Source organism: Pseudophryne corroboree, chromosome 2, assembly GCF_028390025.1.
Source record: "Pseudophryne corroboree isolate aPseCor3 chromosome 2, aPseCor3.hap2, whole genome shotgun sequence".
Classification (NCBI taxonomy): domain Eukaryota; kingdom Metazoa; phylum Chordata; class Amphibia; order Anura; family Myobatrachidae; genus Pseudophryne; species Pseudophryne corroboree.
The window spans coordinates 179453044-179477219 of record NC_086445.1 but is presented as its reverse complement, the minus strand read 5'-3'; the positions used below and the strand labels follow the sequence as shown (position 1 = coordinate 179477219).

The following is a 24176-nucleotide window of genomic DNA, read 5'->3' as shown; positions in this document are numbered from 1 at the left end:
CTTTTTTCTTTGTAAGGAGATCCTTATGTCTATCCCATGCATGTTTAAATTGCCCTACTGTCTTAGCCTCTACCACCCCTGATGTATCGACCAGTGTGTACGGGCCTTTACTCCTTACTTAGCAAGAAATGTCCCCATTCCACACACCTCATTCCAGGTGCTACTTTTGCATCGTGACAGGTGCTGACATCTTTGTTGATCATTGTATTTTACTTCCATGAAGATTACATCTATAAAGGGTCTTGGTATAACAAAACAGACCCCTTTTTTTTCCCATGTTGCGATTCTGAATGTTTGAAATTGTTATATGAACAATAGAGGTCATTCAGAATTAATCATAGATGTGCTAAATTTAGCACATCTACGATCACTTTCACAGACTTGCGGGGGGGACACTCAGCACAGGGCTAGTCCGCCCGCATGTCTGGCTCTGCCCCTCCCACACAGGTACAAAAGCATCGCACGGCGGCAATGCTTTTGTACCTGAGCAGTAGCTCCCTACCAGCGCAGCTACTGCACGCTGGCAGGGAGCTACCCGTCGCTCCTCGGATCGCAGCACCTGTGTGTGACATCACGCAGCTGCCGCGGCCCACCCCCCTCATGGTCTGGGCACCCCTGCATTGCCCGGACTGCTCCCCAAAAACGACGGCCCAACGCACCGGCCCGCCACTTCCCACCCAGCGAATGCCTCTGCCTGTCAGGCAGAGGCGATCGCTGGGCTGAGATGCCGATCGCATCTCTGGCATGTGCCAGCATACTGCGGAACCTGCGCATGTGCAGTTCAGACCTGTTCACCCGCTGTGCGAAAGCGCATAGCAGCGATCAGGTCTGAATTAGCCCCAATGTATCATACGGATCTCACTGACCACTGAATACGCGTTATTGGACAGCAACTGGGTGACATCAGAACATTTACATGTAAGAGAAGTGTCCCATGGGTATGTCATGGGTGTGTAGCCAGAGTTGCGCTCTACTCTGAGTTGGGCACATGGAATGTGAACACCATTTTCAGTCACATCTTCTGCACCAAGCACAAGGTGAGTGTAAATGCCATTACTAGGAAGAACAAATGCTCATCACTAGGGACGGAGTGATTGCATAGATGTGTATAACTCAGTCCCATAAGATTTGTGTTCTCTATATGTGCCCAGAGTTGCCAACACTTTACATGAGACTCAGAATCAGATCCTAGTCTTAAAACGACAATGCTAGTTACTGCACAATTGAAAATACAGATGGACCCAAATAGGGGCAGACTAGAGGGGCCAAGTATTTCTTATCTGCCATCAAATTCTATGGTTCTATGTGTGGGCCCCATCCTCACTCAGCACCACTGATGTGAGTAGACTCTGGCACTGGTAAGTATACTTAGCCATTATAGATATGACACTGCTTAGGACCTAACATAAGGCATGGCATAGATTTCATGTCCGGAGAAAGCTTCAAGTGGCAAGTTACTCAGGTCCGTAACTAGGTGTGGTCAGATGGTGCTTAGCACACAGCGCATTTGCGCTATGGGCGCACTATCTGCATCCACGCTGATTGGCCACCATCAGCTGCAGCGCTGCCTGCTATAACATATAATAGTAGCATTGCACTCGGCACCTTTTGCCGGACGCCCAGCTGCTGCCTGCTGATATATATTAGAGCCGGCAGCGATGCGCAGTCTATCTCTGTTTCCCCGTGTGCTGCAGCTCTGCCCCTCTCCTCCCCCATCCTCATCGACTAGTGAAGCAGCGCAGTGTCCTTGCACCATACAGGCCAGCCGGAGATGAACCACACAGGGGATGCCGCGAGTCAAGAGGATGGAATAGCAGCAGCTCAGGTAGCAGAAGAACTGATGCCATAGTGTACAGCGGCTACCGCTGTCACCAGCACCGGGACATTCCCCCACCACCACCATGGCTGCCTGCACTCCAGCCATCATCACATAGGTACATCTGTGTGTGTGTGTGTGTCTCTCTCTCTCCCATGAGCTCCGCCCCCCCCCCCCCTTCTTCCTGCAGAGGGACTTCAAGGTACAAAAGCCTTGCTGCTGCTGCCTGCTGCCGCTCAAGCAAATTAAGCCGCAGCATCTCTATCCCTCTCTCATCTCTCCCCCCCCATATCTCTTTCCAAAATGTGTTACGCCTTAACAAGAGATAAAGTGGAGAAAGATAAAGAGTGATAAATGACCAGCCAATCAGCTTCCTAACTGCCATGTAACAGGCTGTGTTTGTAAAATGACAGGAGTTGGTTGGCTGGTCATTATTCTCTCTTTATCCATCTCCACCTTATCACTTGTAAAGTCTTAATACATTTGGCTCTCTGTCTCCTTCCCACCATTCTCTCTCTGTCTCTCTCTCTTTCTTTCTCTTTCCTACCAACTTTATCTCTCTCTTCCTCCCCTCTCGCTCTCTCTCCCATCCTCTCTCTCTGTGTCTCTCTCTTTGTCTTCCTCCCACTCCTCTCTCTCCACCTCCCACCCCCTCTCTCTCCATTTCCCACCACAGCCATAACTAGGTGTGTGTCGAGTATGCTTGGCCCACAGCGTGAAGGCACTGTGGGCAGAGAACCCACATATCACATCCCCCCCTGCTACTGCCGCCGCCCACATCCTCTGCAACCTGGCCAGCATCCGTGTCTGTCTGCTTTCGCCGCTCGCCCCATACCCACAGCTGCAGTGCTACCACTGGCCTGTGTCATAGGTAGCCGGGTAACGCTGCAGCTTCCCGTCTCTCATTAGGCTCCACCACTGGGCTTCTCCTTCTGTGTCTGCAGAGTTTGGATGGGAGGAGGCTGATGGAAAGTACGTAAAAAAACTTACTATCTCACACACACTCTCTCTCTCTTTCTCTCACTCATGACTCTACCTGCAGTAATGTGTAAAAGGGGATTCTACCTGGCGATATGTGTAAAAAATGACTCTACCTGCCATAACGTGTTAAAGGAGACTCTACCTAACATTATGTGTAAAAGGGGACTCTACCTGACGTAATGTGTGACAGGTGACTCTACCTGGCATAATGTGTAAAAGGGGACTCTACCTGGCATAATGTGCAAAAGGGTCTCTACCTGACGTAATGTGTGGTGGGCTCTACCTGGAGTAATGTGTAAAATGGGGCTCTACCTGGAGTAAGGTGTGACAGAGGATTCTACCTGGCATAATGTGTAAAAGGGGACTCTACCTGACGTAATGTGTGACAGGTGACTCTACCTGGCGTAATGTGTAAAAGGGAGCTCTACCTGATGTAATGTGTTTAAGGGGCTCTACCTGGCGTAATGTGTAAAAGGGGCTCTACCTGGTGTAATGTGTGTAAGTGGCGTAATTTGAATAATGGAGACTACTGTGCAGCGTAATATGAATTGGTATTATGTTGTGGCCACTCCCCTTCCCCAAGAAGCCACGCCCCTATGTTTTTGGTACGCATCTACAGTGTGCACTGGCTCTATCTTTAATATTGGGGGCACCAATTCTCTTTCTGGCACAAGGCACCAAGATGTCTACTTACGGCTCTGGGTTACTTCCTGTTAGGATTATTTATCCGTGAGATACAACAGTACAGTTATTATTATTATTATTATTATTATCTTTTATTTATAAGGTGCCACAAAGGATCTGGAACTCTGTATATTGGAGGTTTGAGCAAATTTCACAAAATTCAAAATTACAAAAGGAACAGGCAGCAGTTATTTATATGGTACAAAGGAATACATACGATTTGCTGGCGGACGAGTTGCCGGCAGTCACATGACCGATTGTGGCATCCCAACAATGAAAATGCAGACATCAGAGGGGGTAAGTATTTCTACCCCCCCTCTACCCTAACACTCAAGGGTTGCAGCTAGGGCTAACCCCCCCAGTGCCTAACCCTAACCCCCGTAGTGCCTGTCCCTCCCCCCAGGCTCTAACCCTAAGCCTCATCCCCGATACTCCCCTTTGGGATGTCGGCTGTTGGTGATCCGGTGCCGTTATCCTGAGTGTGGTCGGGATTCTGGCATCAGTCACATTACAGCTGGCAACCCGACAGCCAGTATACTTAACGCATCCCAGTACAAAGTAGAGTAGCATAACTACACAGTGAGCTGGTAGTACAAGCAGCAGGGCAAGGGATATTAGGACAAAGGCTTAGAACTATGCAGCACATGCTGTACTCTACATGGAAAGGGAAAAGGAGTAAAATTAGATAGTGTGAGCAGGATAACAGGAAGAAAGAGGACCCTGCTCATGAGAGCTTACAATGGGCTGGGGTGGGGAGAGATAGGAGACAAGCAGACCAGAGAGGCGGAGGTTGCAGTGGCTGAGTCTAGAACTAAAGGGCCTGATGCATGGCTGCACACAATCCGCACACAATGCTGATGTTACCGCACTCATGAACGCAAGTTTCTAAAAAGTCCTACGGTGTATGAGTTACGCAGAGTGTTCGGACAAAGGTATCAGAAATGTTGTGGGCGTTCCAGGGCGGTGACTGGCAGTTGGCTAGAAATGCATGCTATTTAGTGGGCGTGTTATGGGTGCGTTGAGGGTATGACAATATAAGCGGCTGCACTTACCGAAAAGTGGGTGTTTCTTTCTTTGCACGTTTTGCAGCACAGATGTACACAACTGCAGGAGTTTGCAGCAGCATTTGCACAAAGTCACACATGGACGACCGCCAAAAGACGCTGCTGCTTGCGCTTCTGAGCTAATGATCATTATAGTTGCTTCCAGTGTGGAAACGTGCCTGATTCTAAGGATGTTATAAAGGTGGAGGACAGTGGCGTGCGGTGAGGTCAGTGGCTGGTGAGGCACTACAGCCATAATGTCCACCGAATCCTGCCGATGACCCCTAGCCAATGCCCGCTACTTCCCCTGAGCCGATGCCCGCTGCTACCGCCAATGGCTTACAAACTCGCCCACCATCAACTAACCCAGCCCTCCGCCACTAATTTGCCTCTCAGTCCGATGCCGCCAATGCCCACTGCCTGCCTGCTCATCATACTTGTGATATAGTGTACATTTTTATAGAAAAATAAAAATAAAAATTAGTGTTTGGGACTGGGAAGGGAGTGGGAGAAGGACATGAATGCAATTTTGTTGTCCAGGGCTTCCATTAACTTAATGGAGAAGGGTCTGAATGGGTTAAAAAAAATGCGTGAGGTCCCGGTTGTTTAAATACTGGGAAAAAAATTGGACATGGGTTTCCCGTATTTAAACAACCAGCACTGGGCTCTTAGTCCGGTCCTTGTTCCAAAAATATGTGGGACAAAAGATGTAGGGGTCCCCCGTATTTTTAAAACCAGCACTGGGCTCCACTAGCCAGAGAGATAATGACACAGCTGGGGGACTGTAGGTCCCTGCAGCCATGGCATTACCCCCCAACTAGTCACCTCTGGCCGGGGTTTCCTGGGTAAGTGGGAAGCCCTTAAATCAAGGGGTCCTCTCTCCAGGCTCCCAAGGGCCATGGGTGAAGCCCGAGGCTGTCCCCAGCACCCCTGGGCGGTGGGTGCCGGGCTGATAGCCATGTGTGTAAAAAAAGAATATTGTTTTTGTTATGGAACTACAAGGCCCAGCAAGCCTCCCCCACTTGCTGGTACTTGGAGAATCTCAAGTACCAGCATGCGGGGAAATAACGGGCTCGCTGGTTCCTGTAGTTCTACAACAAAAAAAATACCAAAATTTCTTAAAACACACACACTCACACATACTTACCTACATCCTACGCTGGTCACGTCCACTTGTCCAGTAGATCCAATAGGGGTACCTGTAAAAATGAGAGACAGATGACTTACCTACATCCCACGCCGATCACGTCCACTTGTCCATGTAGAATCCAATAGGGGTTACCTGCAAAAATGAGAGAGAGATTACTTACCTACATCCCATGCCAGTCACGTCCACTTGTCCAGTAGAATCCAATAGGGGTACCTGTAAAAATGAGAGACAGATGACTTACCTACATCCCACGCCGATCACGTCCACTTGTCCATGTAGAATGCAATAGGGTAGGGGCACCTGTAAAAATGAACATTATATTTACACATCCACAGGAGGGGGAAAGAAAATAGAGAGAGAGAGTGTGTGTGCGTGTGTGTATGTGTGTGTGTCACACGAACTAACCTGCTGCTGGAGCCGGCGGAGGAGGACGGGGGAGAGCCGCACGCACTGCAGGCCCACCGCTGCTGGCTGTCAGGTGAGCGGGAGGATGAAGTTGGCGGGGGAGGACGGGGGGAGAGCCGCACACTCCGCAGGGCCACCGCTGATGGCTGTGAGGTGAGCGGGAGCCGGCAGAGGAGGACGGGGGAGAGCCGCACACACTGCAGGCCCACCGCTGCTCCCGGCTACCTCCAACGCCATTCACCGCCGGGACCCGCCGCCTCCAGCACCGCATTTGGGTGATTGGACAAGCGGATCCAGCCCTGGGTCCGCTGTCCAATCACAGGTGCCTCACTGACATGGGGGTGGTGTCCCTGTCAGCGAGGCACTTGTTTAAGTGCCGCTTTCCTCATCTTTTTGAATATGCTTTTTCAGCCCAGTGCTTGGCACCCCCCCCCTCTCTGTCCCCTTTCCCATTATCCATGGGAGGCACTGCTATCAGTGCCTCCCAAACTAGTTTAAACCAGGAAAATTATTTGAATAAAATAAAGAAGATACTTATGACACAGAATATGTGTCATAAGGATCTTCTTTTTATTATTTTAATCATTAATCACAGGGGAGGCACTGCCTCCCCTGACTGCACGTCCCTGGTGGAGGGGCAGTAGTAAAGTACATTTTCATGTTATAGAAGATAAATATTGTTTTTTCTTTCTTATTATTAGTTTTTGGAAATGCTGAAAGATCTATTATTAGTCATAACATTAACTATATGATTCTTCTGATCTGTTGTGCCTAATGGTGTAACTGTGACATTATTTTATGTGAAATAGTGGGAGGTTATTACTTTTAGACAATTTTTCATGATGGGCAAGGGTAAGAGTTCCCTGATATTGCTAATCAGCACACTATCCCGCGTCCATTTTAGCATATTGTACATGCATTCCCACTAGATAGGTTAATGATCAGCTAATGTCCTTTTAGGTAAACATTGCTTAATCTATTGGCTAGCATTTTTCTTCTTAAACTGATTTGTCTTCCTGTGATGCATTGTACCTGATTCAGAGCGGTATGCTAATGCCACTGCAGCTGGGGATTTCAACCTTGAAACTTGTGTAGCTAATATTGGTATTGGAGTCCCCAAAAATTGTTGCAAAGGCATATGGGGACTCAAGCCACAAAGAACATGTCCGATTAAAATTAATGATAGTATTTTTCCCCATATATACTATACATATTTCTCATGGCTATTAGTAGTATAACCAGGGTGACCCTCTGGGCAAAATGTAGAACCTCAGGAGCCATTCAAGCACTAGCAATGAATTATTGGGCCAACATTAAAGTATTAAGTACATATTGCCTGGTGTGTTTATCAAGAAGTTCCTTGTCCAAATTGCCCAGTAGGCATATATTTGGGGTCAATAGTTGCACAGAAGACTGCAAACCGGGGACAAGCTCAGAGGAGATGCCAGAAATTACCCCTGAGTTCTTAACATTTAGGGCAGTGAGAAGAACATCTACTCCCAGATCTGCCCAACTGCTTAGGCATGAGGAAACGCTATGTAACAGAAGTGAATATATTGCTGTAAACGAACCAAAGCAGTGGAGTCCCGAATACTACCCATGGCTGCCTTTCTAGACAAGAAAAATAACAAACTTCCCCTAGCACATTGCAAGGAGGCCAGTAATAATTATTTACATCCTAAATCATAATAGAAAATGCAGGGATCTCAGTTACATAAATTTACATACAGTACATATGTTATTCTAAATTGGCCTATTTGCAATGTGCTGGGGGAGTTTAGTTTGTTCTGTGCTTTTCTTTGCGGTTTGTATCATCAAAAGAGGCCAACTTTTGCATCCCTGCACCTGCAGGGTACAATAAAGAGTGCTACTGTGCACCTTTTTTAGGTATGGGGGCAGGGGCGTATCTACCCATTGGCCAGGATGGCACTCGCCAGGGACGCCATGCAAGGAGGGGGCGATCTCTGGCAGTGCCATCCACGTCCAGGAAGTAGAATCCAGTAGTACTATGAGACTTGGTGACTGTCTGTTAGTGCTGGCGCCAGTGTCAGGTGGCAGCGCACCGCACCTCACTTGTAATCAGATTCAACATAAACTACAGCTCCCAGCATCCCTTGTTGCCGTGAGCGCCGGGAGCTGTAGTTTATTTTGAGTCTGATTGATCACTAGTGCAGTGCTGTGCAGCTGAACACCGACGCCGGCAGTAGCAGACAGTCACAAGGTACAATCCAGATTAAGTGAGGGGAGGGGTGGCACAAGACTGCACTGAACGGCATTGACCTTCGGGAAGTGGACGGAATGGAAACAGGGGAGCGGGGCTACATGGCACTCAGTCAGTGCCAGGCAACCAAGCAGCATGGAGGAGAGAGGGAGAGGACAGGACAAGGAGCTACCAAAGTACATGCATTGAGTGTACCCTGTCTGTGAAGTGAGGGGGGTAAACACTATATAATCTGTCTGTCTGTATGTATGTATGTATGTATGTATGTATGTATGTATGTGTGTCTGCATTTATGTATGTGACTATATGTGTATGTATGTTTGTGTGTGTGTATAAGTATCTACTGTATTTATGTGTGTATTAGTGTGTGACTATGTATGTGAATAAATGTGTAACTATGTATGTATGTATGTATGTATGTATGTATGTGACTGTATATATGTGTGTAACTATTTGTATATACTGCATGTATGACTGTACTGTATATAATATGTACTGTATGTGTTTTGTGTGACAGTATGTATGTAAGTGTATATGTGTGTGCCTATGGGCGGGGTCAGATGTACTAATGGCAGTGGGGGTTATTCAGTAAGGATTGCAGATTCTGCTACAAAGCAGAATCTGCAATCCTTTCTATTGCATGCTGGGGGATGCTCATCAATCGCAGGGCAAGGCCGTCCAGCATGCTGAATGGCCTGCTCAGCGACTGCGACCACAATTTAATTGTGGTCGCAGCAACTGTGGACGACACCCTGCAGCTGCAGCTAGGCTGCATATGCAGGTGGTCTGACGCCATTTTTTACATAGGGGTGGCTGTAAAATGTCACTCAGCTGCCCCGAAAATGCAGACGCCCCGCAACGGTCCATCACCGCCCCCCGCCCTCCACCTCTACCTGTCAATCATATTTGGCATAATTTGAATTGGAAGTACTATTGTGTGGCCACGCCCCTTCCCCACAAGGTCACACCCTTTTTTGATACACCCTCCTTATTTCAAATATGTGTTTGTGTGTGTGTGTGTGTGTGGGGGGGGGGGGCACCAGCCCTTACCTTGGCAGGGGCGCTTGGACCCCTAGATACATCCCTGTATGGAGGCTTCCACTACCCACGCCGATGAGGAGAGTCCCAGGTCCCGGGGCCTACGCAGTGGAGCTGGCAGGCGTCAGGTCCTGGGCGTGTGCACAATACCTGGCTTCTATGGACTGCATTAGCTGTAGCCCATAGAAGCCGGATTGGGCTGCTGACCAGGCAGGGAGTTGCTTCCTACAGGAAGACAGCGCTCTACTAATCTCAGCCCGATCTGGTAGTCCCAGTGGGAGGAAACGCCAACCAATGGTACTGCCTGTCCTGTGGGTGACTGGCAGGTCGGACTTCCAATAGGCAGTCACTGCCAGTCACAGTGAAGCCACTGAGCCAGTGCAGTTGCAGACTGCAACTGGCTCAGCTTAGCTCACTGAAGTGGTGGATTTTACTGGGGAGGCTGCAATCCTGCAGTCCATAGGTAAAATCCACCACTGATTCTAAGAGAGTTTATTCATAAAAGGACATATTCATCAACATGCCCCTTCAGCCCTCATTAATTAGGTATCTGACTTGCTGTAAGTTTACCAGAGCAATTATGTATTGCTCCAGTGCAGGGACAGCAGTTCCAAAAAGTGGAATGCTAAGGAATGATGAATGGGCCACTAAGAGTTAGTTTAAGGCAATATAAAACTTATACACATTGACATATAAGCCACTAGGGGAAGACCTAACTTATCATAATTGAGGGTCAGGCACGGTCCAATTAAAATGATAGTTTTCTATTCTATTTATGTGACCCTAGGTTACCTTATACTGTATTTATATACCACTGAATATACTAAGCATATATACATAGTATATTACTGCATCTGAGTCCATCACTGTCACATGCGTGTCCCAGATACATTTTGAAATGTTTATTATTCAGGATAGTTCTGCCTCAAGCTCCTTTAAACTTGTGTAAATGTCTCCTAATTTATATTGCATAGTTTTTTCAGTCTACATTTTTTTTTTGTCGTGCATGTAGTTTTGTTACGTAGTAGTATAAATTGTAACATGCCAGGCACCTAGGTCAGATAAATTCCTTTTGTTATTTAATTAAGTGTAATTTCCATATTAATGTGTTGGCACAGAAAATACGATGACATGAAGAGGCGGAACATAGCTTTAAAATATGCTTGTTCTGCACATTGATTGAGAAGATAAAAAAACAGTAGCCTGGAGATCTCTACTGGGATATGTTCACTAATTTAGCAGACAAAAGGATTTCATAACCCCCAAAGCCATGAAGTGAAGTAATATCTCACACTATTTTTTCTCTTGATTTAGAGGTGTGTCCCAATTTATCAATCCAATAAGCAGCTAAAATAAAAGATGTGCTGCCAGGCATGCCAAACTTGCCAAGCCTATGATTACAGTAAATTGATTTTCTAATTCCAAAGTCAGCCAAGCCCACTTGTAAGATTATATAAAAGGTGAAAGAACGACTTCTCCGTACAGAGGGGCTTAGACTCCTTCCCTCTGACATCTGTTTCTCTGGATCAGCTTATTCATTTATTATCCATATTTGTAACTCTATATTTGCAACAATGAGCAGGAATCAATCATTTGGCAGTAGATCTGTATCGGGTAGCAGGAACTTCACTGCTGCCTCGGTTGGAGGTGGTGGTGGGGGTGGTGGTGGTGGAGTTAGAACCAGCTTTAGTTCAGTCTCTATGTCTAGAGGTGGTGGTGGTGGTGGTGGTGGTGTTAGTGGAGGTGGTGGTAGCGGTGGAAGTTTTGCCCGTTCTGGAGGGTTTGGTTCCAGAAGCCTTTATAACCTTGGTGGAACCAAGCAAATTTCAATCGCTACTGGTTCCCGAATTAGTAGTGGTGGTAGTGGCTTTGGATATGGTGGGGGAGCAGGGGGTGGAGGCTTTGGTGGAGGGGCAGGAGGTGGTGGGTTTGGTGGAGGGGCAGGAGGTGGAGGATTTGGTGGTGGTGGAGCAGGTGGGGGATTTGGTGGTGGAGGATTTGGTGGTGGGGGATTTGGAGGCTTTTCTGATGGAGATTTGGGTGGTCACAATTTTCCTGTATGCCCACCGGGTGGAATTCAACAAGTGACCATTAACCAGAGCCTATTAGCACCACTTAATCTGCAAATTGATCCAACTATTCAAAAAGTGAGAACAGAAGAAAGAGAGCAGATCAAGAACCTTAACAACAAATTTGCATCATTCATTGACAAGGTAAAAAGTTAATTTTAATAATCACAGAATTGTTATTGTTTTATTCCTATGACATGTAATCCTTTGTACTCTTTGCCCATTGCTTGTTTTATGTATTCTAGGTCAGATTTTTGGAACAACAAAATCAGGTCTTGAAGACAAAATGGAGTTTCTTGCAGGAACAAGGAACAAAAGGTGGATCAAAAAGAAACAACATTGAGCCACTTTTTGAGGCTTACATCAGTAACCTTAGACGACAGTTAGATTCACTGATTAATGACAAAAGTCGTCTGGATGGAGAACTGAGGAACATGCAAGAACTAGTAGAAGATTACAAAAACAAGTATGCTTTATTTGATTATAGAATTAATTTAATCTGATATATCAATAGTAAACATGTGCTTCTATTCTATATACAGTAGCATATTATTATATCACTCATTATATAGAAATGGCCTGATATATTACTAGTGGCCTTTGTGAAGATTTATCAAGCCTCCTAAATAGTGGAGAAGTGGACAAATGGGGGAGTTGCACAGAGAAACCAATCAGCTTCTAGCTAGCATTTGTCAAGTACATTCTTTAAAATGGTAGGTAGAAGCTGATTGATAGGTTGCTATGGGCAACTCCTTATTTTTATGCAGAAAGAACTTATCTTCCACACTCATAAATTGAATGGTTCATGGAAAAAATAATTATTTTGAAATGTTATCATTAAGTTAAAACTTATTTGGTAAAATATTATTTTAGTGGCTACATGTTTTTTATTTTTATGGCCAAGCATATTGCTTTATGTTAATGTAGGTATTTGTGCTTTTTGCTAGTTAATAGTAGTGTGCTAGATATTATATTGTTTGTTACATCACTGACATACACTGTAAAGGTACATCAGAAAGAACAGGCATTAAATGGTAGTCACAGATAAATCCTGATGTTTTATGTATAAATTGATGCATTTGATAGTCTTAACACAATAAGCACATTAAATAATGCATAATACAGTGTAAAGTACTGTAAAAATATGTGTTAGATGAGATGCATATTATACTGTACAAGTGATAACTATGTAAATTTCAAAGTATCATAGCAATGCTAATCCATAATGTACATTTTTCAAACATATTATCCTTTCTGGTAGATATGAGGATGAAATAAACAAGCGGACTGCTGCAGAGAATGAATTTGTGGTACTGAAAAAGGTGAGAAACGTAAGGTTGCCTCGCATAAACTCATTAAAGGAGAGTTCTCATTATATTCATTTCTACTATCGTTAGACTTGCTTAAAATGTATTACAGGTGTATTTCTTATATAGACTGCCATCTGCACTAAAGAATGTGTTACTGACCGTTACTTTTCTATAGTGTTGAGCTTTTAGCAATATCAGTAGTTATTTAGGACGAGATGTATCAATATCAGTATAAAAGTTATCAAAAGATCATGATGGTTATTGATCTGCTCGTTGTGTAGGCAGTGTCTGAAAATGTTGACTTTTCTCTAGGATGTGGATGCGGCGTACATGAACAAAGTGGAGCTGGAGGGTAAAGCTGATTCATTGTCTGATGAGATCAACTTCTTGAGAACACTGTATGATGCGGTAAGATCAAAGTACTTCTCCCAGCTAGTAACTTCTCAGTGCAATATACTGTATGTGCACTAACAATCACAGCATGTACTACCCTTAGTCAATCTAACTTCCCCATTGGCCAGTGTAGAGTGCTATGCTGAAAGCTCACTAATAAATCCTCCACCAGTACTGTGCTAGACAGGACCCCAACTCTTCCTGCACTACGATTATCTACTGCCCACTGCTGTTAATGTGCATGTGTAAGCCAATACAGAACGTTAGCACAGACTGATATCTTCTATATCCAATGCTATTCATACTATACAGAGCAATTGTGAATTATGTAAAGAGGCAATCCTAAATCACCTCTCTGACCATGGAGACTGTTATCTGACATGTGATGTCAGAATCCACACACAGCCTGCTAGGAACATGACCAATCTGTCCAGGCTGTGTGTGTTTAAGCAGTCTACCATTCTACAACTCCTGACCAGCCCACTCAGTAGCTGGTGCAAAGTGAGCACATGGTCAACAACGAACTAATGGAACAAGAAAGCCCATGATCCCAGAATCCTTCACTCATGTTCCAGTCTCACACAACGAGAGAAAACTTATGCATAGGGGTCTATTTACTAAGCTTTGGAGAGAGATACAGTACCAGTTAATCAGCTCCTAACTGTCATTTTTCAAACACAGCCTGTAACATGGCAGTTAGGAGCTGATTGGCTGGTACTTTATCTCTTTCCATTTTATCTCTATTCAAGGTTTAGTAAACAGACCCCTGAGTTTGAAAGATAGAATTATCACTTGGCCACTTCTGCTGTGTTGTAGCTTGGCAGTGTGGTTGGAAGATAACCGCTATTGGTCTCTGAGTGTAGTCATCTGCTGATTGCATTTTTTACCTTACCCAACAGTGTAGTGATCCTTTCAATATATAGAAGATAAATATGGGGGTTCATAGTTCACAAACACTATATATTTAGGAAATAATATATATATTATTAGGAAAAATGTCATATATCAATTCTGATATTGCAGTACTATATCTTTGTGCACCCAAGTAATAAAAGAGCCATAAAGTGATGATTATGTTTGTAGTTTCACCAGACTCTGTAAAGAAGTACAATTTATAGATGGATATCAGAAGCCCGGTATTAATAGCTTCTGACATCAAATTATACAATGCAATGGCTAATAGCCATTCTATCCAAATCAATAGATGATGTGCATACACAGAAGCAGCTAGAGCTTCATACATTTGTACATGAGCTATGATGCGGACAGCACTTTGGTTGTCTGCCGCTAAATAGACGCAGTCAGCCAGCGTCCTGCCATTGGATATCAGCATCCAATGTCTGCCAACCATCCGAAACTGACACTTTCATGGAAAACCATTTCCTTTGGATCAGGGACATCGTTTCTAGTGTCCATCCCAAGTACAATGTAAGATGGGGAGGTTTTAATGGAATAATTTCAGGGTGTTTGTGGTGCACTACATTTTTTTTTGCACTTTGCATGCTCCAGACACAAGTATATGCAGGTATGGGCAATGAAGAATCATATACAACTCAATTATATCTCCACTTGCTACTGAGTAGGAGTAACTGCTGTAACTGGGCTTGGTTGTGTAGTTAATGTTTAGTGAATGCATATCACTGCAGTTGAGGCCTATGCAGTTGGATGAAAGCAAAGCAAACACTGGGTTTCAGATGCAGTATAGACTGGTGCAAGTGCACCCTGATGATGATGATGATGATGATGATAATAATAATAATAATGGTTATCAGCCTAAGGGGTCTATTCATGAAGCAGTGAAAACAGTGGAGAAACAGACCAGTGGAGAAGTTGCCCATGGCAACCAATTAGCATCTCCCTTACATTTTATAGAAGGTACTTGATAAAGGCTTCCTTCAAAGCTGATTGGTTGCCATGGGCAACATCTCAGCTGGTCTTTTTCTCCACTCTTTTCACTGCTTCATGAATAGACCCCTAAATGTGCTGATAGGGAGGTGTCCAGCTCAACTCTGCATATGGCAAAGGCTAGCTGGGTCATGCATGTGCATACCCATTGAGACTGGTGTAATGAAGCAATAAGAAAAGCCTTACCACTCCAAAAACATATTTATCAGGCAGCTGAGAAATTCCTGAACTGCTTCAGTGAAATTTCCCTAAAAAACAATTATGGCACCAGTCGTTAGTCTAATGCTGCAGTAAGCTAGGTGGATAGAAAACCAGCCCTATGGCCAGATGTTAATGCCTGTAAATGCCTTGACAAATTTATTGTGCTCATTTAGGGGAAGATTATAAGTCAGATGGATCACTGTGCATGGATGTAAAGGTCAGATGTAATGGCAAGGTTTTGCGCAGAAGGGAATTTATGTATACTTGCATATAGCCGTTGTATACTGAGTCATATGGAACTAAGGGGTCTATTTACTAAGCCTTGGCTGGAGTTAAAGTAGCTGGAGATAAAGTACCAGCCAATCGGCTCCTGTCATTTTTTAAACACAGCCTGTGACATGGCAGTTTAAGAGCCGATTGGCTGGTACTTTATCTCCAGCGACTTTATCTCCATCCAAGGCTTAGTAAATAGACACCTAAGTCAGATCTGTCTTTATGAATTTTGTCGATAACAATGCAAGCGCATGGAACATCCCTGACTTTTGGGAGTGTCATGGAAGACTAATGCATATGGGGAAGGGAATGGGAGCTTGCTCTGATGGCTCTCGTGTACCTAGCATGGGGCAAGTGCCAATAATAATGATGTCGGTTGTGGTGGCTGGCGTAAAATGAATGGGTGCCATGGTTTTCTGTTTGCAGATGCAGTAAATCAGACTTTCCATTAGTGACCGCACACTTTGCCTGCCACTTAGAACAAGCCCCTTAATTGGTATAATTTTTCTTGCTGATAGGTAGCCGGATATTGATGTATATTGTCCATATTCTTACCATGTTATCTCTGCTTCCCATTTTCTAATTCATTGCTTCTCTTGTAGGAAATGAGCGATCTTCACGGTCAGATCTCCGACACTTCAGTCATTCTGTCCATGGACAACAACAGAGTTCTAGATCTTAATGGTATCATTGCTGAGGTTAAGGCATCATATGAGGACATTGCACAGAGAAGCAGGGCTGAGGCAGAAGCAGCCTATGCCATGAAGGTACATTGACACAAAGGCAAAACAAATGACTTATGCCCAATAAGAAGCTACTGCATGTAAATGTAAGACAATTATTCTATATGCAAAGTTAAGACCAATATCCATAGATCATGATGATAGTCAGAAAACTATACGTCGGGTAGAATGACAGACAGGGTGTGGGGATATTGCCGATTCTGGTTATTGGAAAGTTTCATAGTCAGTGTAGAATAAAGCAGGTGACATCCTGAGAAGAAGTTGGCAAATTTGATGGTTTTCAATAAAATTGGCAAATATCTATAGGGGTGCTCCATCAAATGCAGCAATCATTCTGTATAGAGAAAATGTGACAAAATGTTGATGGAGCAGGCTACAAATTCAGTGTGATTGTCAGACTAGACTATATGGGATCACCTACAACATAGATGTCTATTCCAAGAGAAGAACTCAGACTTAGCTTACCTTCAAGGATATGAGTAGGGAGCACAGTATCATCATAGTATCACACAGTATTACTAATGGTACAATACTAGTCTTTAGGAAGATAGAATTGGTTTAATGGACATCTGGTTAAAATAAATATTTAAATTATTTTTATAAACTGTATGTTTTACAATACTTGTTTTGGCTGTCAATGGGATGAATCCATCCATAATATATGAAAAAGTGAAGTACAATATAGTAGGACAAAGGTTAAGAATGGTTTAAGAAATTGTAATATTAGTGCTTATATTGTTGCTACTTGTATAACCATCAGTGATTTCCCTCTATTTATGAAACTACAGTTCCAGCAGCTACAAGAAACAGCAGGTCAGCAAGGTAGTAGTCTAAAGAGCACCAAAAGTGAGATAGCTGACCTGAACCGAATGATCCAAAGACTGAAGGCTGAAATAGAAAACCTGAAGAAACAGGTAAGCTACAGTATACCGTCATCAAATTAAAATGTTGCAAGACTTCTATTAACCAGTGTTCACACTGCAACATATTCACATGTTCCCATACATATGCAATAACACTATGCCATGGGATCTATACACTTACTACAGCATACTTCACCCCCAACAACTGTTTCAGGAGAACTTGGTAGTCACAGTGCACAAATCTCTGCTTCAGTGTACATACCCAAAAAGGACCAATATTGAAGGGTTGAACTTCTTTCAGAACTTATTTTAATAGCGGGTTTGGTATGTGAGAGAACATGATGGTAAGCATCGCATGTTTGAAGTTGTAAAGCTGACACTATGGTAATGCATTATTAACGTGTTGGCATACTGGGTTTGACCTCACAGTGTCCCCCTTCTCATTGTGAGCATTTTGAATGTCAAACTAGCCGCTACATCCCTCAATAGTTGGTGGACATTTCAGGACTGAAGTATGGACCAATTTTCTAAGGGGGGACTTTGCAATGAGTGTGGTTCTGAGTGGTTCCCATTTCAACATAACTTACTTTTACCTTCAGTCTAACTGAGGTATTCATGTAACAAGTTTGTAGATAGTGATTATTATTCTTTAATTATTACTTGCCACTCCCATTCACCAGCATACAGCAAACAAGCAAACAGATTCTACTGAAATGACAGTAGTGGTGGATTAAAGCTGATTGGAAGTGGGACCACCTTTTAATTGAACTTTTTAAATATTCATTCAAAAACATGGAAAGCCTCTAACACTATGTATATTTAGGAAGCGCCAAACTCAAATTGGCTTATTCAGATTAGTGAGAGGTTTGCTGCGGAACCTTGCATGATGGGTGGCTGAGCCAGCACACATAGCAGGGTATGCTTAAAGCATGAAGTCAATGGCATATTAACAATGAGTACTGGTTGTGCAGTGCACACAGGTCACCGAGCCAGGTAAAGCCCCATGCCACCCACCCTGTACCCTCCATTTGTGGCCAGGCCAGAAGAAGCAATATTTAATGTGGATGACAGATCGTCATGCACTCCATACCATCATGGCTTTTATCTCAGTTCCCTACCACCTGACTGCAACTGTCTCTCATCTTAGACTTGATGATCTACTTGAAATTTAAGCAAGCTATCAATTATTAATGAGCTGGGGACGCTAGTTGGCCTTGCACTGGCCTGCAATTTTCTTACAACACCCAGCATGAAGTTGATATCTTTTTACATAGTTTTTGACTTGCCCAAATCAGTAGCCTATGGCAGCTAAACAAGAAATAGCCTTGGTCTGGTTAGCGTGCCATAGTAAATAAACCACCTTACAGTATATACATTCAATGTCACTTTAGAAATCAACATGCATAGACATTATTCATGTGATGTGCTTTGGAATTAAGCTATCTCTCTTGGTTTTGTTAGTGTGCTAATCTGCAATCAGCTATAGCAGAAGCTGAAGAACGTGGTGAGCTTGCTCTTAAGGATGCCCAGAAGAAGCTTGATGAACTTCAGGCTGCCCTTAAAAAGGCAAAGGAAGATCTGGCCAAGCAGCTGCGTGATTACCAGGAGCTGATGAATGTGAAGTTGGCCCTGGATGTTGAGATTGCCACCTACAGAGCATTGCTGGAAGGAGAAGAATGCAGGTATGTTCTGGGCAACATTAATACCATGGACCGCCATGGTAGTTTTCTTTATAGTCCACAGACTAATAATTGGTATACTGTGTGTCATATATCATAAATTAGATATCCTAAATCTACTGTTGGGGACCTTGTTCTTCCAGTACAACACTGTCATTCTCTTATTTTTTATTTGCCTCCAATTCCATTCCCATATCTAGGGCTACCAAGGGATCTGTTAATTCCAGAGACTAAGGGATCTGTCCATGCATGTGGGGGCATGACCATGCCCAGTTGTGAATACCAGAGTACTCTGTAGAAGCTGCTCACTGCCCACTGCTCACATCACAACACTGCCCCTGACAAAACACAATCATAGAAGTGGACAGGTCACTTCCTCCTAAAAGTTAAACAGAGTCATCTACTGCTGCTGTGAATATTCCAATTTTATCTCCGCCCACTTATAAACATAGTGGGTGGGATTTCCTAAAGGAAAATGCTACCAAAAATGTACAAGTATGCCATCTATTTCCACATTAAGAGCCTGATTAAGATTTGATTGCTAATCACTATCCAAGCGCAAAAATGACTAAATTGATGCGGGCACATGCGTAGCGCTCATCTTGCACATGCACCCACATTTTCTGTGGGCACCCGCAGAAACTGCAAATGCCTCTGCCTGTCAATTAGGCAGAGGCGTTCGCGGGGCAGCAATGCTCTAGGGCGGGGTCAGGGAAATGGGGCAGAGTTATTAAAATGGAGGTGTGGACATGATCGCGGCAGCTGTGTGACATCACACGAAGTTGTCGCGATCAGAAAGATGGAGTCGGGCCTCCTGCGGGTGCAGCTAAACTGCGCCTTGCGGTGCAATTGCAATTTCTGTTTGATCGGGGGAGGAGGGGAAATCTGGTGGTCTGCATGCTGGGCAGCCCTGTAGTGCGATGGGTGGCCCCCAGCATGTGTTCAAAAGGATTGCAAATTCTGCTACTCAGCAGAATTTGCAATCCAACCTGAATCAGGCTCTAAATTCATGCATCTTACAGCACTGCCCTTTCACTTGCTAGGTAAATATATGTCACTGCCACATCCTTCACTTCTCTATTATAGACTTAGTATTCCATAATTTTACCACCTATTTCAAAGATAAAATTAACACCATTTGACAAGATATTTCCTCATGCCAAATTCTATACAACCACCCTCTCCCTCTCCCTACACACTTTCTTGACCACAAGGTTCATGCACTCATCTCCACAACTCACTATACGAGATAAAACATGCCCCCTTGATTGTACTGCCTCCAAATGTCTTTGCTTCCTCTCCTCCACTACATGGCTACCTCTAGTTCAACTGCATGGCTCCCTACACTTTTTGTTTTCATGTCTTCATTTATTTGGTCTACTGTATATATCCCAGTTTTATGTATGTCCTGTTTTCCTCATTGTCGGAATACTGTGGCACCTTACCAATATATGATGATGATAATAATAATAATAATAATAATAATAATAGCAATAATAATAATAATAATAATAATAATACTAATAATAAAAAAGTGTTTGTGGGCATTGAACTACTTTATAAATAATGGTGTATTGACTTTATGCTTGGACCATATATTATAATTGCTTTGCCTGTCCAGAGATGCAAATGTACATTTTCCTGTCTTGTATCAGTATAGTCAATTTAATGAAAATTGGACTGAGTGCTTTCAGAACCAGATGTATTTACATGAATTTAATTTGTCTCAATTGTTTAATTTACAGAATGTCAGGCGAAATCACAAACCCTGTGAACATCTGTAAGTATATACTAAGTAATTGTTTTGATAATGTATGGAAATGTCTAACATATCACTTCTAACACATTTGTCTCACTTTGTAGCTGTGGTCAGCGGTACTACTTCCTACAGTATTGGAGGAGGAGGTGGTGGATTTGGAGCTGGAGGTGGAGGATTTGGAGCAGGAGGTGGAGGATTTGGCGCCGGAGGTGGTGGATTTGGTGCTGGAGGAGGAGGAGGATTTGGTGCAGGAGGCGGTGGATATGGAGCAGGTGGTGGAGGCTATGGAGGAGGTGGTGGAGAATTTGGAGCTGGAGGAGGAGGCGGATATGGAGGTGGTGGATTTGGTGGAGCCGGTGGATATGGAGGAGGTGGATCTGATTTTGCAGCAGGAGGAGGTGGTAGTGGAGGATATTTTGGAGGTGGTGGAGGAGGCGGAGGAGATTACTCTAGCAGGCAAGGCATGAAAATTATCTCCAAAACATCTTCTTCCTCTTCAGTCAAAAAGATACATTAGGTCAATTTCTATTAGCTAGAATCATTTCACCACCTGTTTCTTAACTCATCAGATCAAAACCAAATGCCATGCATTTTACAGTATATTAGACTGTAGTATGGTGAATATACCTGGTACCAAATTTTAGCATCGTTTACTTGATTGCTTAATCTCCAACTCTACTAGTTCCATTTTACCATCCAGCCTGATTACATCTGTCTATCATACAGTATTTGCTCCCAATTTTTTCATGAGTAGAAGCTATTACTGTAGTTTCAATTTGAGTCCCACCAACTGGTAGCTCAAAACTACTCAGGGTTCAGCCTAAGCAAAGTGAATGGCAAATATTACTGTCGCACAGGAAAATCTCTGCTTGGTTTACAGTGCACATTTCTTTAAGGTCATGGAAAAGGAAGTTTCAGAAATATGTCACTATGCTACATGTTTGCTGAAAGAATGTCAGTCGTTATTACATCTCTGCTTGGTCTACAGTGCACATTTCTTTAAGTTCATATAAAAGGAAGTATCAGAAATATGCCACCATGCTACATGTTTGCTGAAAGAATGTCAGTCGTTATTACATAGTTACAATATTTTCATCCAGTCCAAGAAATGTAAGATCGTTAAGAAATAATCCTGCCACAAAGGACATTTTCCGTTTTCAGAACTGTTTTGTAATAATTGGGTACTAGAGCACAGTGGAATAACTCATAATACTTAAAACAAAACTTGTTCCCTAAATCTTCTTTTGAAATCTCTGAAACACACTGTTGCTGCTATTTGGCAAAATAGTTTGTGAATAACCCATCTTTTAAAACAATTTATACAATCCATAGCTTGTTTCTACGGTTGGAGATGATGGTAAGAAAGTTATTCATGACCTAGCTGAGTATTTTTGAGATTTCAACAAGTTATTTCAGGTACATTAGGTCCTATATCAAGTCTTCCATTTGTAAAACATGGCATAACACATTTAAACAGGTATAATTTTTTTTTTTTTGAAGCTCTACCCTTTACTTAGATATAATTCCTAACTAGCGACACTTATTTCTTAGGGACAAAAATGTATCCCTCTTTCTTGACAGTCATTACATTGTCTTGTTTAATATACTGTTTACATCATACCAATGCTATAAGTTTATGTTATGTGTCCAGCAAGCGGAAATGTGCCCCGATGTAAAGCAACGCAGCAAAGCTACAAGTTCATGTTCATTAAATACCTGATCCTTGTTCTTGTTCTTTGTTACAATAAATATATACTGTATAAACAGCCACAGTTTTCATGTATTGTATATTGCACCTTATGCTTTTGTCACTATACTATTTTTGCAAACAGAGGCTTACTCTTGAGTCATTCTTTTGCTCAAATGTTTAAACCTTTTGAACTGTCTATTTTGTTTGTCTAATAAACTGCATGTAAGATTACACACGGGAGATGTCATTTCTTTTTAACTGTTGGTTTTCAATGGAATTCTCACAACAATGAACTAATGCATTAAAAACTTAGGCCCAAATGTTTTAAGCGTTAACAAGAGATAAATCTGAGATGCATAAGGAGAGACAAATGACCAGCCAATCAGCTCCTAACTGTCATTTTTCAAACACAGCCTGTGACATGGCAGTTAGGAAGCTGATTGGCTGGCCACTTATCTCTCCTTATGGGTCTCAGATTTATCTCTTGTTAACGCTTAATACATTTGGGCCTTAACATGAAATGTTGATTAAAGGCAACGAGAAAAGTATAAATAGTGAACGGATAAGATGACCTACTAGTCTAGTCACCTGTTGGCTAATTATTAAACATGTTATAATGTCTTCTTGTGATACACAGTAATTGCTTGCAGTGACCAAATATGATTACGTAAATAACCCTTGTTTTATATATTGGAGGGTTAGAACAAAACATTAGGAGTTAGTGACTGCTCTCCCACTTCCATTTCTTCAAGGATTAAGGTTAATCTTAACTATGCTAATAACAGGGATTAGAATCAACATTAATTACCCCAATATGTACCTAATGATTAAATCTTATCCCAACAATTCATAGTTTAAATTAGAAATATAGTTTGCAGATTACCAAATGGTTCAATTTACTAAAGACTTCAAACTACAGTATGTTTTGGATAACTAGTACTTAAAACTAGTACTTGATATGTTGGTACAGTATAACATATATTTATATGTTCCTGTCTGGAGACAACTCATCATAATAATCTGTGAGTAAAAAAATAATGCACAATGGATGTTTCCTAGAAAGGTAATTTCTAGGGGGCACAGCTTTGAGAAACAGTGCTGGATGCTGGATTCAATAAAGTCTTCTTTCAAAAAGTGATTGGATATTCATTTTAGGATAGCATTGCAATGACAGAAGCCAGAGAGAGGTAATGTGTGTTAGTTAGAGATGAGCGCGTTTGGTTCTCAGAGTACCGAACCCCCCCGGACTTCACGTCATGAGCAAAGATCCGAGTCATGCTCGGGTTTTCCCACCTGAATTGGAAACCAGAACGAGGCAAAATGTCATCATCCTGCTGTCAGATTCTCGCCAGGTTTGGATTCCATATAAGGAGCCGCGTGTCCACGCCATTTTCACTCCGGCATTGGAGAGTGTAGAGAGAGGACATGTCTCCGTCTTCAGTGTCCCCAGTGGTAGTGTCTTGTGCTGCATCTGTCAAGTCACAGTGGTGGTGTCCTCTGCTGCCATATGTTCAGTGTAGCTGTATAAATCCAGTCCAGTGGTGCTGTGTTGTGCTGCATCAGTCCAGTGGTGGTGTTCCTGTGCTGCTGTATATGTCCAGTGATACTGCCATATATGTCCAGTGATACTTCCGTATATGTCCATTGATACTGCCGTATATGTCCAGCGCTACTGCCGTATAAATCCAGTGATCCTGCCGTATAATCCCAGTGATCCTGCTGTATAATTCCAGTGATCCTGCCGTATAATTCCAGTGGTACTGGCATATAAATCCAGTCCAGTGATACTGCCGTATATATGTCCATTGATACTGACGTATATATGTCCAGTGGTACTGCCATATAATTCCAGTGATACTGCAGTTTATATATATACCTTGTTGCAAACCGGATTACTGAGGCTATAACAACTATGCTGGTGTTAGACGTGCATCCGGTATCCGCCATTAGTGC

At 43.1% G+C, this 24176-nt stretch overlaps 1 protein-coding gene and 1 long non-coding RNA gene across 2 annotated transcripts in view; one reads left to right on the top strand and one right to left on the bottom strand.

The window, feature by feature from the left end:
- Positions 1-24176, bottom strand: part of LOC135006952 (uncharacterized) — a 147383-nt gene that overhangs the window by 30879 nt on the left and 92328 nt on the right. Inside the window, exon 2 of the long non-coding RNA XR_010207019.1 lies at positions 16045-16136. This is a non-coding gene — a long non-coding RNA (uncharacterized LOC135006952). The remainder of the gene's footprint in view (positions 1-16044; positions 16137-24176) is intronic.
- LOC135006910 (keratin, type II cytoskeletal 1-like) lies at positions 10913-22437 on the top strand. The gene is made up of 9 exons (XM_063952072.1): positions 10913-11551; positions 11653-11873; positions 12669-12729; positions 13030-13125; positions 16092-16256; positions 17021-17146; positions 18557-18777; positions 20520-20554; positions 20638-22437. The coding sequence occupies exons 1-9, from the start codon at positions 10913-10915 to the stop codon at positions 21048-21050; spliced, it is 1977 nt and encodes a 658-aa protein (XP_063808142.1). The 3' UTR covers positions 21051-22437.

Excerpts from the sequence above, each read along its gene's own strand:
- LOC135006910 (XM_063952072.1), top strand. The coding sequence starts at position 10,913 with ATGAGCAGGAATCAATCATTTGGCAGTAGATCTGTATCGGGTAGCAGG. Across the intron at positions 18,778-20,519 it reads CTGGAAGGAGAAGAATGCAG|AATGTCAGGCGAAATCACAA; the intron begins GTATGTTCTGGG and ends TTTAATTTACAG. Across the intron at positions 20,555-20,637 it reads CACAAACCCTGTGAACATCT|CTGTGGTCAGCGGTACTACT; the intron begins GTAAGTATATAC and ends CTCACTTTGTAG.